This window comes from Paramisgurnus dabryanus, chromosome 12 (assembly GCF_030506205.2).
Source record: "Paramisgurnus dabryanus chromosome 12, PD_genome_1.1, whole genome shotgun sequence".
Taxonomy (NCBI): domain Eukaryota; kingdom Metazoa; phylum Chordata; class Actinopteri; order Cypriniformes; family Cobitidae; genus Paramisgurnus; species Paramisgurnus dabryanus.
The window spans coordinates 8504438-8521193 of NC_133348.1; the positions used below are offsets into that span (position 1 = coordinate 8504438).

Below are 16756 nucleotides of genomic sequence, written 5' to 3' on the forward strand. Positions count from 1 at the left end.
CCAAGATTACCCGGGATCTGATGGTCCCGGAAAGACATGTGACCTGTTGAAAGTCACGCCCTCTCTTCTACGCAGCATCTGAAGTTTATTATTTATTATTTCTCTCTCCAGAAACCACTCGCGTGCATTTTTGTTTATGATAAGACTATAAAGGAGCACGTGAATGCATAGTTCTATGCTGTTGAATGATCTCAGCTTCTGAGTGGATATTTGATAAGCTCCCTGATCTCTGCTTTAATCCAGTTTTCAGACATTTCTCATCGTGATTGTTTATATGCATTTAAAAAGGAGCTGAACGATATATCTTGTTGGGATGACACGCGGGTATTTTTGTTTATTATAGCTCAAATGAGCATGTGACGCGATATTCTTTTAAAGTAAGTAACGAGCTACCTTACCTGATATCTGCTTCAGTCCAGTTTGCTGACATTTCTCATAGTGAATGTTGTAAATCCCCCATTTTAAAGAGTTGAACCAACTTCATGTTGCCATGACACGTGCGTCCTCACTATGGCATGTGCGTTATTGTTTATGCGTCTCATTTATCATTTCCTGATAACTGCTTCAATCTAGTTTGCAACATTTCTCGTGGTGAATGTTTATATGCATGTTATCTCTCATTGTAAGGAGCTGAACCATAACTTGTGTTGTGATCACGCACGCGTCCTCACTACGACACGTCCATTGCGGCATTCTTTCGGCTTCTTGCTCACACAGAGGGTTATCCGTGTATCTGACTAGGTCCTCTTTCAAGCAACGATCCCAGAAGATTAACGGAACGAGTTTGTGTTCACACAGACACTTGTCTGGCAATTTTACCGGGATTTTCTGGGACCAAAGGTCTGTGTGAATGGGGTTTTTGTTTGAGGACTGAGACAGCTTCTACATGAATGGGTCTAACTCAACATTGACAAATGACAACATGCATGAAACAAAATGTCAGGAAAGTAACAAATCACTGGATTGCTTAAAATAATGAGCAGAATCAAATATGATTTTCTCTTTTTATAATTTTACATCACAGTTGAAAGTGGGCTTAAGGGCACAGTTATCGTATAATTGAATCATGACTTTATTCAGGTATGATTTAACAGTTTTCAGTTCCTCTGAATACTTTTGTATTAAACGTTGGGCTTAAATGTTTCGTATCACAAAACACACAGATTATTGAGGTCAGGATATTAAAAGACCAACACGTGTCATATGCATCTCAGATCTAAAACTGTCTGGCACTTTTTGTTCATTGTGTTGTTTAACATCTGCTGTTTATTTATTCAGTCATTAGTTATTATTTATCTACAGAAACTGTATTCATTCAAATGTCAGAGTATGTGAATGATTGAATCCACAGATATAAGTGAATATGAGAGTCTTAAAGGCCTTCTGAAAGCAAGGATAGAAAAATCCATAGATCAAAGGATTACAAGCAGAGTTAAAATATGCAAACCAACCTAAAGCCTCAAAAACATCAGCTGGGGTCACAAAATTAAAGAAAGGATCAACAGCAGTGGCAATAGAATAAGGCAGCCAGCAGATAAAGAAAACGCCCATAACAAGAGCCAGAGTTTTAGCTGCTTTTCTTTCTCTGTGTGCAGAGCTTTGACTGTTTACACCTGTGGTGGTCACAGACACTTTCTCTGACAAAACCTTTGCATGTTTTTTCACAACATTGAATATGATGATATACAGAGAGCTCATTATAGTTCCTGGAATAATAAATACTAAAATGACACAAGTTAGTCCCCATTCTTTGTTAAAAAACAGAACACAACCACCAAAACAAGACATCTGTAAAAAAAGAGCTTCCAGACCAACAGCATTCACCCCTGAAAATACAACAGAAAAGCTGTACACAAATGAAAAGATCCATGTAAGGGTTATTAATACAGTCACAGTGTTGTTTGTGATCCTCATTTTGTACCTCAGAGGGTCACAGATGGCCCAGTATCTATCAATAGATATTAAACTAAGATGTATTAAAGATGAGATACTGAAGGTTGTGTCCAAGCTAGAATGAACTTTACAAATAACATCTCCCAAAAACCAGCAGCCCTCGACAGATCGCATCATACTGTAGGGCATCACCAGTAAACCCAGCAGACAGTCACACACAGCCAATGACTGAACGATCAGATGAGTTGGAGACTGAAGCTGTTTGAAGTGAGAGACGGAGATGATGATCAGCAGATTCCCAAAAACTGTTGTGAGGATCATGAGTAGCATGAAAGCGTACATTGTCACTTTAACTCCAGTGAGACGATGAGCTCGAGGACAAGAGTCTGGATGTAAAGGATAACACAGGAGAATATTCTCAGTCTCATTGAAAGACATTGCGTCTGGCCGAAAATCTGACATGACTTCCTTTGTAATTGTTAACAGGTAGATAATTATTACCCAAAGTTTAAACAGAATCATTTTAGAAATTACAACGTGGTTAAGGCAAATATCTAAAGAAACATGAACATAAATACAGTACATTCCCATTCAATCCAACTCACCAAATAAACTTCAGGTAGCTGAGATGTGTTCATTTATACACATCAGATCAGGTCTCAACCCCTCCCCAGCTGTATACGTAACTAACTGATACACAAACATTTTGACTCATGAGATTAGAATAATTTGATGTTATCTGATATTATCTGTGACTTGATCTGATACCGATAACAGACAATATTTTGTATCCTTCAAAAATGGTTTTGTGAAAAATATTTTTCTGGCTTCCCCTTGCTATGTGTTAATAAGATTGACAGTGTAGGTTAATTTTGCTTTCACCATTGAGTACGTTGCCAGCCCCACTCCCAACCCAGAACCCAGTCAGCCATCACCTCACAACACAGAGCATGAGCCAAAGCCCACCACAGATGGAGAGCCTTAGCCTACAGCGACATGTGACTGAGCATGTTATCGTGCCAGAGTCAGACCCGTACTGAATGTCTGCATTAGCTGTTAGCACCGTGCTTCGCAGTGGGGGTCCTCGTGAAGGTTGAGAGAGCGGATGATGTCACTCGGTGATGATTTCCAAGGGGGCGGAACCAAAGATGGGAAAGATTGGTTCCACCCGGAAGCGTTTCCGCCTGGACGGAAGAGTAGGAACACCGGAACTTCCGGTAGACGCCGCGAGGCGGAATCAAGCCGATTGAACACAGGTGTGGATGATAAACATAGCGGCTGGGGATTGGACGCTGTGAAGAAGAGAGGGATATAAAAGACAGCCTTTAACACAAAGAGTTTGCAGTTTGTTGGGGTTCATTGTTGGAGGAGGAATGACTCACCGTAAGAGTTGCTGATGAAGATCAGAGTGGTGTATTCGAACACGGGTGAAGAGGATCTCATCGGTCTGTAGGAGAAGGAGACAAAGGAGGTCATTGTTAAACCATTGTAAGTACTCAGTGTCTGATACAGTGTGTATTGTGGAGCTATCTTGTCCAACGTGTGTTGTGAGCGTTCAGTATTCAGGTTGACGGCCCTACCACGGAACAGAGTGGTGGGAGAGCCGGGTAGTGACGATCCTGGGAGAAACACGGGGCCACAACAGCGACGTCTATCTTGCTGGTTTTCACCTCCATCGCCAACCGGTCCCAGGTGAAATTCGAGGAAGCTGGGGTTGTGACCTTAATGTGCACATAGAATGCTGTGGGTGAGTCTGTGCCTTTGCTGTGAGAATACACTTTAAATTAGTGCAGTGGTGTGCTGTGTCTGTATTGTCGGTAGCCCCCTCCCTTCACTGAATCCGCCGTGGGAGAACGAGAGGCTGTGGAAGCCGGTTAAAAAACCCATTGTATATGCTGTGTGTGTGCCCCTGTATTGAAGCTTCAAGTGCGGCGTCTGTTCTGGTCATCCCTTGGATTCGGCCTGGCTCAGTGAAACGGTGGTGAAGGACATCGACTTCTTAGACTGCTGTGAGTAAAATCCACGTTAATAAGTGTTCGTGTGTATGAAGAAATTCGTACTGTTATAGGAACGGTGGCGAAGATCAGATCTCCCCTGTCACGGAGCCTCTTCAAAGGTGCGCCCCTGTCCAGTTCTCTGTAGCTGAAGTGAAAGAGAGGAGAGGGCAGCGTTCGGCTTGGTGTGACGGTGTTAGATTTCCCCCTTTGCAATACCAGAGGCCTTTGGGAAGGCGAGATCATGACGACTTACCTTCTTACGGTTTGGAGCATAACTACCCACCGTGAAGTGCAGTCACCGTAAGTTCACTATTCATGAGCCGTATCCAATGTTGCTAGTATCTGTTTAATGATCGAGAGTTCCGAAAACTTCGAAGGGAAGTTGGAGAAATGCAGTAGCTAAAGCTAACTCACCTCTGCTTTATGTAAGGAGCTGCCCGACTAACCAGTGTGAGTTCCTGGATCTGTAACTGTAATTCCTTTGTGCCACAGCTGAAAGCCTGCAGAGAGAGAGAGAACCTGAATATCATACCTGTGAGCTACGAGCCTGTAGAAGGAGAGAACCTGAATACCATACCTGTGAGGTACATACCTGTACGTCGTCACGGTGAGAGTGAAGGTCCCAGTGTCTGTTACGTAATCCTCTGTGTTACATCTACAAGCCTGCAGAAAGAGAGAAAGAACCTGAGTACCATACCCGTGAAGTACGTACCTGTATGTCGTCATAAGTCGACTAGGTGAGAGCCAAAGCCCCAGTGTCTGCTACGAAACTTCTGTGTTACAGCTAAAAGCCTGCAGAGAGAGAGAGAGAGAGAACCTGAATACCATACCTGTGAGCTACAAGCCTGTAGAAGGGGAGAGCCTGAATACCATACCTGTGAGGGACTTACCTGTACGTCGTCACGGTGAGAGTGAAAGTCCCAGTGTCTGTTACGTAATCCTCTGTGTTACAGCTATAAGCCTGCAGAAGGAGAGACCCTGAATATCATACCTGTGAAGTACTTATTGGATACCACCCTAGTAAAGCGTCAAGTGGATATACCAGCCTGTCGCAGAAGAGACCCCCAGGGCTACACAACACTGCACCACCACTTACCCTGTTTTAATCTGCCTCCAGGAGGAATAGGAGGGCGCCACGGGATCAAAAAGACAAGGCGTAGGAGCCTCGCCCCGCTGCACCCCCCCCCCCCCCTTCTTCCCGGCTCACCTGGAGAGCAGACGGAGAGACCCTTATTTTAACTTACCCCTGCCCCTTTTTCCCTATCTATTTTAAATAAATTAAATAAAGTGTCTTTTAAATTATACTTACGCTGTGTTGTCTGAAAACCTGAAAACAAAGATTGTTCAACATTATGGTTTAGGGGAAAGCTACAAAAAGTTATCGCAGAGATATAAGCTGTTAGTGTCCACTGTGAGGAACATAGTGAGGAAATGGAAAACCACAGCCCACCTCCAAAGACCTACAACATCAACTCGCTGCAGATGGTGTCACTGTGCTTCTTTTCTGCACACACACCACAAATGGAGTTGCTTGAGGTATGTAAACGCACATTTGGACAAGCCAGCATAAAATTATGGAATAAGGTGCTGTGGACTGATGAAACAAAGATTGAGTATTTGGTCATAACAAGGGGTGTTATGCATGGCGGCAAAAGAACACAACATTCCAAGAAAAACACTTGCTACCCACAGTAAAATTTGGTGGAGGTTCCATTATGCTGTGGGGCTGTGAGGCCAGTGCCTGTACTGGGAATCTGGTTAAAGTTGAGGGTTGCATAGATTCCACTCAATATCAGCAGATTCTTGAGAATAATGTTGAGGAATCAGTTACAAAGTTGGAGTTACTCCGGGGCTGGATATTTCAACAAGACAACAACCCAAAACACTGCTCAAAATCCACTCGAGCTTTTATGCAGAGGAACAAGTACATTCTGATATGTTCTGGAATGGCCATCCCAGTCCCCAGACCTGAATATCATTGAACATCTGTGGGGTGATTTGAAGTGGACTGTCCATGCTCGGCAACCATCAAACCTAACTCAACTGCAGATGTTTTGTAAGGAGGAATGGTCCAAAATACATTCATCCAGAATCCAGACACTCATTACAGGCTATATACTGAAGCATATATAGGCTGTTAGTTCTACTAAAAGAGGCTCTACTAAATATTGATGGGATTTTTCTGTTGAGGTGCCCAAATTTGTGCACCTGTCTAATTTTGTTTTGATGCATATTGCACATTTTCTGTTAATCCATTAAACCTCATTTTCTGGACTTGGATAGCTTCTTACCTCGTCGCTGTTTACAGCTCGTGGTACGTGCAATTTCCCACAGTTCGTTCCCCTAATGTTCACTCTTGTTCTCTTTTTCTCCACAGGCAGCAGCTGGGACACAAAGACACGGTTACTTTGGACTTGGATGATTCTCACCTCTCCGCTGTTCACAGCTCTCGGTAAGTATAATGTTCTCACGGCTCGTTTTCCCAATGCTCACTCTCGTTCTCTTTTTCTCCACAGGCAGCAGCTGGGACACAAAGACACGGTTACTTTGGACTTGGATGATTCTCACCTCTCCGCTGTTCACAGCTCTCGGTAAGTATAATGTTCTTACGGCTCGTTTTCCCAATGCTCACTCTCGTTCTCTTTTCTCCACAGGCAGCAGCTGAGACACAAAGACACGGTTATTTTTGGACTTGACTGTTTCTCACCTCTCCGCCGTTTACAGCTCTTGGTAAGTGCAATTTTTCCACGGCTCGTTCTCCTGGTGCTCGCTCTCGTTCTCTTCTCTCCACAGGCAGCAGCTGAGACACAAAGACACGGTTACTTTTGGACTTGACTGTTTCTCACCTCTCCGCCGTTTACAGCTCTTGGTAAGTGCAATTTTTCCACGGCTCGTTCTCCTGGTGCTCACTCTCGTTCTCTTTTCTCCACAGGCAGCAGCTGAGACACAAAGACACGGTTACTTTTGGACTTGACTGTTTCTCACCTCTCCGCTGTTTACAGCTCTTGGTACAGATGTGGCCTTTAAAAATGCGCGTCTCTGAGAGCAGAATGCCGCGGAGACTTCCGAAATTCTGCGAGATCCCGCAGAAGGGGGGTCGGTGGGGGGCGCAGGAAATATAAAAACCTGTAGAGGGCAGGCGTGTTCCATGTAGGCCATACTGACGACAATGTGTGTGCTCGACTTCATGCTGAGCGTATACTGTATGATATTGAAGTAACATGACACGGATTATCGATGTATAGGCGATAGACTTTGATGTCTTACAAATGCATGCTTTTTGGCAAACATTTTGTTGGCGAAGTTTTCTTTTGCCAGTTACATAAACAGTCACATATTCTTCATAAAAATCCGACTCAAACGCGCATCATTTGTCTTATTTTTTCCGTGTACTTACAGTAGAAGAGACGTGATGTATGATAATCGAGTCTTATAACAAAATAATTCGCGAAGACCTTTTAAGAGACCGAGCGCATTTACGCAATATCATTAACTAGTTTATCTAATTTTACATTTAGTTCATTTTTGCATCTGAACGTTTTAATAGCTTAACATGTTGCGCTTTTCTGCATTACTGAACAGTAGGCTACTTTTTATATTATCATGTTTCCCTTTACATGGTATGAAACACGATAAAAAGTATGCAATGGTATTTAATACATTTCACTGAGAATTTGTATAATATGTTATACTTTTGTACTAAGGAAATAAAATCATATTGTGAGTGTAAATATTCATAAATTGGAGGAGTTTCTGAGGTGTTTGTCATCGGCAAAATGTGCAGTTTCTTTGTTGCTGATTAAAAACCGTTGGCTATGTGATTGTTTATAATTGACATTTTTTCTACTTATTATTAATTTATTTTTTGCCTACATTTACTCAAATAATATCAATGTGAAAATATAAGTAATTCATACTTCAAGTTAGGCGTAAAACTTACACATTTTTGATGTCAAATAGAAATAATAATAATTTGAAATATGCAATTATTACAGTTTTAAAAACTTAAATATATTACTCTGACCTTTTTAAATATATTGACTAAAATAATCTGTAAATGTAATACTTATATTATTAAGGCGTATACATCAAATAATATATGTACATTTTACACAAAATATCTGTTCTATTTTTAGTAATTTATTTTCCAACTAAAAAAAATCGCATAACTGCATTAAGAGATTTTATTAAGTTACTTTAATCATTTATTTTAGAGATATTTACAAAGCCACTGAATAATTTTTAACAGTGTGTACATTATGACCTTACGGTAGACTATTATTAAATGCATATAAATAAAAATATGTAAAACTAAATAAAAAAGATATCATACACGGACTGTATGTAAGCATACGTTTTCTTGTTCGGTGCACGTGGGTTTAAACGCCGTTTTTCTAAAGAAGAATTTTAAAACTTTATTGGTGGTAGTTGAGAAGAACTCCTTTTTCTATTTTTAAATAATTTTGAGCGCAATATAAATATATCATATTGTTATTCTATATAAGAATACGCAATTTTTACAACATTTTTAACATATAGAAAATATACGTTAAGCATGTTGTGTGTATTTGCCAAGCTTTTGATGAAATTGCACCAAAACTAAACGTGCATAAAAACATAAAAAAGTCATTTAAATAAGCGAAAAATCTTTTTATGAGCTCAAAATTTTGAATATAATGTGCTATTGCTGAAAATTGCCCATCTCTAAAGGAGAATATTCATCTATAAAGTTTAAGAAACAAAAAAGTACTGATAAGCATTCTCAAATATATATATATATATATATATATATATATATATATATATATATATATATATATATATATATATATATATATATATATATATATATATATTCTGCAAGCACTCATTTATCCATAATGATGTAATTTATTTTTTAATAACATATTGTCGCTGTCGGGCAAAGATACTCTCTGGACACCAAGACCATGTCTATGGGTTCAAGAATAACAAAATATTGGCCATTTGAAACTCGAAAGTCATCACTTTATTTTGTCCCATTGTTTTCCATTTTGCGGGTGATAAAACTCCTGTGCGCGTCGTTCAAATTCATTGAAATTTCGTTCACTTGTAGTTTGGCAAGTATGTATAATACATTTTCAATAATGTTTTTACATCGTCTGAGGAAATCCGAAGTTGCGTCGAGGGGAACCAAGCTGACAGCCGCGACAGCAGAGATTGTCACGTACCTACAAAAGGGTATTGGAAAAAGCTTGCATCTGACCTGCAGCTATCATTCTGGCTTGGTGGGATGTCAGCCAGCGAGAGTCCTCTGATTCTGACCTTGTTCTTTTACTCCTCAGAGTCTAAAACCAGGAGGGCATATTAAGTATTCATTGTATTTTCATTTTAACAGAGCAGCTATGGTTGCGCGTTTCACACACCTCTCCGAACCACGTTGTTAACACTATGCTTGTTCGACTTCATGCGGCGCCGCAAGAACCGACAGCCGGTTGACGTCAGAGTACCGCGAGAATGATTCAAGAAATCATATTTCGCCTCGCTCTCGCGATACTGTGACGTCTTGCGGCTGTCGGGGCGCCGCATGAAGTCGAACTAGCCTATTGACAGCAGCAAAAGCTACGCATGCGCTTTTAACTTGTAAAACTCAAAGGTGTATGGGTAATGTAGTCTCTGCTCTCGGTGGGACGAATTAGGTAGCTTGCATTGTGAAGGGCGCTTTGAAAAGCGGCAGCGCAGCCAAAGGATTAAATTAAGCCTCTGATTTAAACAGATGTGCAAATGAGCGTTCTGGACTGGTACGCTAACAGTACGTTCTGGGCGCAGGGAGAGATGGTGGTATGCTCAAGAGCTATATTTGGAAGTGGCGGTACTGAGTACTGGCGCCTACCGGCCCACATTAAAGCACTGGCGGTAGCAAAGGTAGACGGCCCTTTGAAAAGCAAAAGAAAGCTGATAAAAATGAGAAACCTACACTGAAATAAATTGGAGTAGGATTTAGGCTACTTAACAAAATCTAAACATTTTTCACTCAGAAAATGCTAGTAAATATAAACAAAATTATCAGCAGCTTTAACTTTATTACTTTTTCAATTTTAATTCACTCTTTGTTTCAGCGATGTTTATAAATATACTATATTTCTGCATTTTGATTACAAACTGTTCTACACCGAAAAGAAACTAATGTAATCTTCCTGATTTAATCACGTAAAACAAAAGTCTAAACACAAGCACCACTTTTCTGAATGATGATAATCACAAACATCCCAGAGTTTGTAAACCAATTGTTTGTAAAACATATTTAATGCTAACTTTACTTAAAAATTCAGAAAATATTTTTTACAGTGTATAAATAAAAAGACATGAAGGAAGTTAATTCCAAAATGTAATTAATTGTACATGGTTTAGCTGCTTGTTTTAGCAGCTACCAGTGACACAGAGTCAAGAAATTAAAAACCACCCACCCCTAGGTCTGCCGATTCTTTGCCAACCCCCAATGCTAATCGATCACCTCATCATCAGGGAATCAAAAGAAAACCGGTCAATCCAGTTTTCACCAGTGTGTTGGGTTTTAATTCCAACCCTTGCAGTTTCTTTGTTAAAATGCAATTTAAGCAAATAGGCCTAATACATACGCTGTATATTATTGATATAAATTATGAATGTTTATAACTTATAAAATTAAGTGGATATCAGGTAACTTAATTTTACATATGTTGATATAACGTAGGCTCTCAAGTCCCACCATGAGACACACGCATTTCTGTCAGTTCACACGCTCACATACCAAACCTTGTAAGCTATTTATCACGCTGAGAAGTAAAATAGAACTTTTCCTGCTATACAATTAATAAAGGAGGTGCTGGTATACAGAGCATTTCTGTCGAGTTTAGCAGTACATTTTTTAGGTGTGGTCAACTTTACGCAGCGCCACAAGAACCGAAAAGCAGATGACATCAGAGTACCGCGAGAAATAAAGCGGAGGAGGTTGGTTTTAAATCGCTCTCGCGGTACTCTGATGTCATCCACTCATGTTTGAGTCTGTATCAGATGAAAATACAGATTTTGAGGAGCAACTTATTGTTTGGAGATTGTCAATGGACGTTTCTGAGTGGTATGTTTGTTTTTTCAGTGTGGACCTGCAAAACGCCAAATGCATAAAAAATAATTAATATTGTAATGTCTTAGCATGATATGTTTTCTAAAATGTTTAAAAATGAACAAATCAGTTGTGCGAAACTACACAGAATTTTTTTTTTATGAAACATGTTCAATGGTTACAGTGCCTCATGGTGGGGTTGAACTAAACCAGTGCTCGCAGTACAGACACTTTATATTTTAGCGTACTGTGTACCTTCACTTTCTTTTGCGTGCCACCACTTCTCATGTTGCTGGTACTTTGCCTTAAAGAGTCAAAGGGCGCTTCTATGTGGCGCTGCGCAGACAGTTCAGCAACGAAGACATCAAAGTACCGCGAGAGCAAGTCGAAATGTTACAAATGGTCCGACTTTACCTTTGCTCTCGCGGTACTCTGATGTCATACGCCGACCAGTCAGCGCCGCACCATTTAAAGTCGAACACACAAAGCGTCAAGGCAGGGCCGCTGGAAGTCATTTTGAACAGGGGGTGCTGTGAATTTTTTTAACCAAAAAACCTATGAGCCTATAGGCCTATTTAAAATACAATAATAAAAATAAATACATTGAGATTTACTACTTTATTGTCATATACACTTCAGGGCACACAGCCAGGGCTGAAACACACAGACATCATCAGTTCTCAGATGAATTATGCGCTATTAATCAGAAGCAAAAATACTTATACCAGGGGGAATTACTTTCGTTACAATTTACATACAACATATAATGTTATAACAACATATAATATTAATTAAACTTCACAATTTTCAATGTCCATGCGGACGAACATATTTTACTTTCGTCTTAAGTTAGGATCACACGTCGATTAACAGATGTAAAATATTCTCACATTTTAGTTCTGATATTGTATACTTTTATAAAGAAATACATGGTGTATAATTACATTTTTAGAATAGGCTTTATATAAGGTTTGTACTGTAAAAATACTTTATTTGTTACAAACAAAAGATAAAGAATTTACAAACGTGTGGAGAGCCATTTCAGCACTTGGACAGCAAAATGTTTTTTTTAAAAGCATTACTTAAAATGTTTTCTCATCTCACCATATCTACAGGTGCAGAGTCATTATATACAATAAATCCGTTGGGTAGCATTTAAAAAAAAAAAACATTTAAAAGTAGATGCATTTGTTTAAAGCAAAGCATTTATTTACTTAGCTACAGATGAAGCAGCTCTTTAAGCCTTCTAACGTCACATAATTGGTCATAATTTATGTCCAAGAGACTGCATAATAATCTGTTACATTTTAATCCTTTTTTCATATTAAAAAGCGTTTTTGTGCTGCTGCGCATCCATGTATGTAATAAACAAACCCGCGTTGTCATTCCGTTAATACGCATATTATCAACACGCTCTTTACTCCAGCAGAAAAAACTCGCGTCGCGCATTGCGCCGGTTGTATAATAGAGATTCCAAAGTCTCTCATGAGCTAGGGGACGAATGTCCAGGGAGTTCAGTATTTCTGTGTGGGCATGCATCAGGAAAAGGTGTGTGAGTCTTTTCTGGGTCATGGTGCTGCGTACCAATGTCTTCAAAAGACGCAAGGCAAAGAAAGTGCGCTCGGATGAGGCCACGGATAGGCACAGACAGTAATAAAAATTAAAATCCAAAATACACGTAATAACCTACATGTGTCAAAAATAATTTCCTAAAATATTCATAAGTAATATATCAATTGTGCAAAATATTTTTACTTAAAAAAAATATATTTCTCGCCTTCCCGCGACCGTGCGTCAAGGTCTGGAGGAAAAGGATACCTGCCCGGATCCCACGCACGCATCTGCAATATACATTTTACAAAACCAGTATTCATTAGATTTTAAGAACTTTTTTGCCACTTTTAAAACTGTAAAACTAAATAAAAAAGATATCATATGCCGAATGAGCATGTAAGCATATGTTTTCTTGTTGCTCCACGCAATACGGGTTTAAACGCGGTTTTTTTCTAAAGAATAATGTTTAAACTTTATTGGTGGTGGTTGAGAATAATTTATATTGCAGAATAATTTTATATTCTTAATAAAAAAGAATACTAATATATTTTTACAACATTTTTAACTTTAAAACATACATATAAAGATGCTTTGTACAATAGCTTTGCTTCTGACAACAATTTTCTGTAATAAATCAGTAAATCAATCACAAAATGTGTTGAAAGTGGCGAATAAAATGCTTGTCAATTCAAACAAAGGTGTATAAAACCGCTTTAATTAACAATAACTAAACTGTGCTCTTTTGCATACCTCTACTTTTCTCATGTCTTTCTTTATACCACCTTTATTTTTATTTTAAATCTTGCCACTTTTAGAAATAAATTGTTTGCATTTTTTGTATACTGCACACTTTATTTGCATGAACTATACCCATAATAACATTTTCTACGTTTTTCTTTCAATAAAAATAAACATATTTATTATTGTCTTAACTTAAAACTTTGTTTTTTAATTTATAAATTAGATTTTATATAAATAAGTTTTAAAAGTGTTGACTGCGAACGTCTGAGATAAGATATCTGGAAGGACCTATAATATACGCCTATAATATATGTACATTTTAAATTAAAATGTCTGTTCTATTTCTAGCCATTTATTTTGTTTTGACCAACTAAAAAATACATAAGTGACATTAAGAGATTTTATAAAGTTACTTTAATCCATTATTTTAGTAGTATATTTACAAAGCCACTGAATATTTTTACTGTTATGAATAACGGCTGAAAGGATTAAAAAAAATCATAACACTGACTGCCTATATGCGCAGGAAAGGTATTATTAAAGTTTTAAATATGTAAAACTAAATAAAGATATCATATGCCCACTGTACAGTATGTAAACATAGGCCCATGTTTTCTTGTTCGCTCTGCGTGGGTTTAAACGCCGTTTTTCTAAAGAATATTTTTTAAACTTTATTGGTGGTGGTTGAGAAGAATTCCTCTTTCCATATGTAAAGCAATTTAGCGCAATATACATGTGTCATATTATTGTTCTTAATATATTAAGAACAATAATACTTATATATTTTTACAACATTTATAACTTTAAAACATGTATTTTTATACCACATGAATCTCTTTAAAATATTAATACTTTTAGAAAAACTGACATAATTATTAATATTATGAACAAACAATGAAACGGTGTCAAAATTCGACAACACAAATAATTAAGATATTCATTGTAAATAGAGTTAAGTGTATTAGGCTCACACTAAATTCTTTGTTGCACTTAGTATAAATGCCCATTGCACGTACAGTCATCTTAATATATGTATGCGCTGTTATGCTGGCAAGAAGGGGTTGACGTCACTTTGCTGTTTTAATAGAAATGTTAAATATTCAGCAATGCCCTTATTAACTTCTGGAAACAACCGCAATGACAACGCATATAAAAATTTAGTTTTTTATGCGCCACCTGGTGGATTTTCTGTGAAGCGAAACACATTAAGGGAAAAGGGAAAGTAGCCCCCCCCCCCGAAAACACTTGCAGAATTCTGCGTGACTCCGCGAGACGATTTGGCGAATGCCGCGGGAGAAAACGCGCGTTTTTAAAGGCCACATTTGTAAGTGCAATTTTTCCACAGCTCATTCTCCTGATGCTCACTCTTGTTCTCGTTTCCTCTATCGACAGGGATGGATCGACAATGTGCGAGGTGGCGGACTTACGACGGTTGGCATACACAGGATGTTGGACGGACAGTAATTTTCTAGATGGCGCCTGGGACAAGACCCGTTCGGCGAAATCGCTGGTGGGCAGAGGGGCGAAATGTCACACCGTCTCACCGGGTCGAGCGCTGCCCTATCCTCGCTACCCGTAGGGCGATCGAACACCGGACAGGGGCGCCCCTTTGTAGAGACCACGGGGCGGCGGAGCTCCTTCGCCTCTAACTCTGCAACAAGGGAATATACACAGGTAAGGTATCAATGCAAATGGCCCGTATTTGTACTCACACAGACTGCCAACTTCCGAATCTTCACCGCCGTTCTCCAAAATCCGCCAACATTTAGACGGGGGCGACTTCCAAAGGCCCACGCCATCACTTTACACTTGAAACCGCACACAGCGTATGATAGATAGTTCCTTCTAAGACCGTTTGCCTCTCCGTCTCTTCCTCAACGAAATGGATGATGCGGGGTTACGTCTGACAAGACACACAACACTTGCACAGCAACCCACAGCAAATACACAGCACCACGTGAAAGGTTTTCAAGATACAAGGACTCACCCACCACACTACAGGTGTACACAAAGAGACCCCCGTCGTCCTCCACTTCGCATGGGTTGGATGGGGGCGATGATAATACGGCCTGAATATTTATTCCGCTGCTGTGGCTGCTTAAATGGAAAGTCCCATCGGCTCACCTACCACGCTGGTTCAGGGGTAGGGCCGCCCTCCTTCTCCTGGAGGTATTCAGTAAGTTCACAGGTTAGTCTTCCACTTCGTTTTAATACAGGAGTTAATACTCACAGCGGTCCGTCTTTGTTTACGTTGCAAAACACGATACGTTTCCTTACTCCTTTGTTCCTCTAAAAGTGTCTCTTAGACCGATCTTTCTTCCACTCATAGGGTTTCCTATCACTCCAGCATTTCCACTGCAGAGAATATAGACAGCCACCAATGCATACCGGACGAGCACAACAAGCACACAAAACTGTGATTTAACTGCTCTTAAATACTCCTCTGTATGCTCCGGTCTTCCAATCACCCGGCGCTCCTCTTAACAACGCACAGCTGTGCTTGATTTGCTGATTACAGCCCTCGCGATGCTACCGGATGTCCGGTGTCTCCTCTTCCCAGTCTGGGCGGAAACATCCGGGCGGAACCAAACTTTCCCAACTTTTGGTTCCGCCCAAAAAGATTGTCACCTTGTGACATCGGCATCAGTGGTCAGGGGTTAGCATGGTTTAGATTGTATCTAACTAATGCACAAAACTATGCATGAACTAAACAGGACACAGGTGTGAAACAATGAGTAACCAAGAAAACAGAAAAGGCGCTAATTAACAAATAATCAACTAATAAACATGATAAACTAAATGAAAAGGGAAACTAGAGATAAACTGTGACAGATGCACATGAATAAACATCTATTATATATTGATGCTACAGCATTTGTGATTTGTAGGCCTATCTAAATATAGTTGTAAATTAAAGTAATAATACGGTAAGGTAAAAGGTTGGTAATGTGAAAGCACACATGTCTGTTACCATTAAACACTTTCATTCAAGGAATTATCAAAGTTTGTATTTCGAGAGATTCTTCATCGAAAAACATAAGGTGGTCTTAAATGGTTACACACGGTCAATAATGGTGAAAAAAGACAATGCATATAAAATATGTTTACAAAGACATGCAATATACTGTGTACTAACCATCATAGTAATTTTAATTGTGCCCACATTAAGAAATGTTAATTTTTTTCATTCAAGGTTAGCTTGTGTTGGCTATAGTTTGCATGTCTTTTGTGGCACTGTACAATTTATTTCTTATTTAATGTCATATCAATGCATATATGGAAGAAATGACTGACAATTGCAGAAATGTGTTTATTTCTTAAGGGTGTCCTTGTGTGAGGACTGAGACAGCATCCACATGAATGGGGTTAACTCAACATTGACAACAGGCATGAAACAGAAATGTCAGGAACTAACAAATTACTGGATTGCTTTAAATCATCTTGTTTATTTATTCAGTCACTGGTTATTATTTATCTACAGAAACTGTAT

General features: G+C 39.2%; 1 protein-coding gene across 1 annotated transcript; it reads right to left on the reverse strand.

Annotated features, from left to right (window-relative positions):
- Positions 1 to 1311: 1311 nt before the first annotated feature.
- LOC135737900 (trace amine-associated receptor 3-like) lies at positions 1312 to 2331 on the reverse strand. The gene has a single exon (XM_065255762.1). It carries the CDS (start codon positions 2329 to 2331, stop codon positions 1312 to 1314), a length of 1020 nt encoding a protein of 339 aa, XP_065111834.1.
- Positions 2332 to 16756: the final 14425 nt, after the last annotated feature.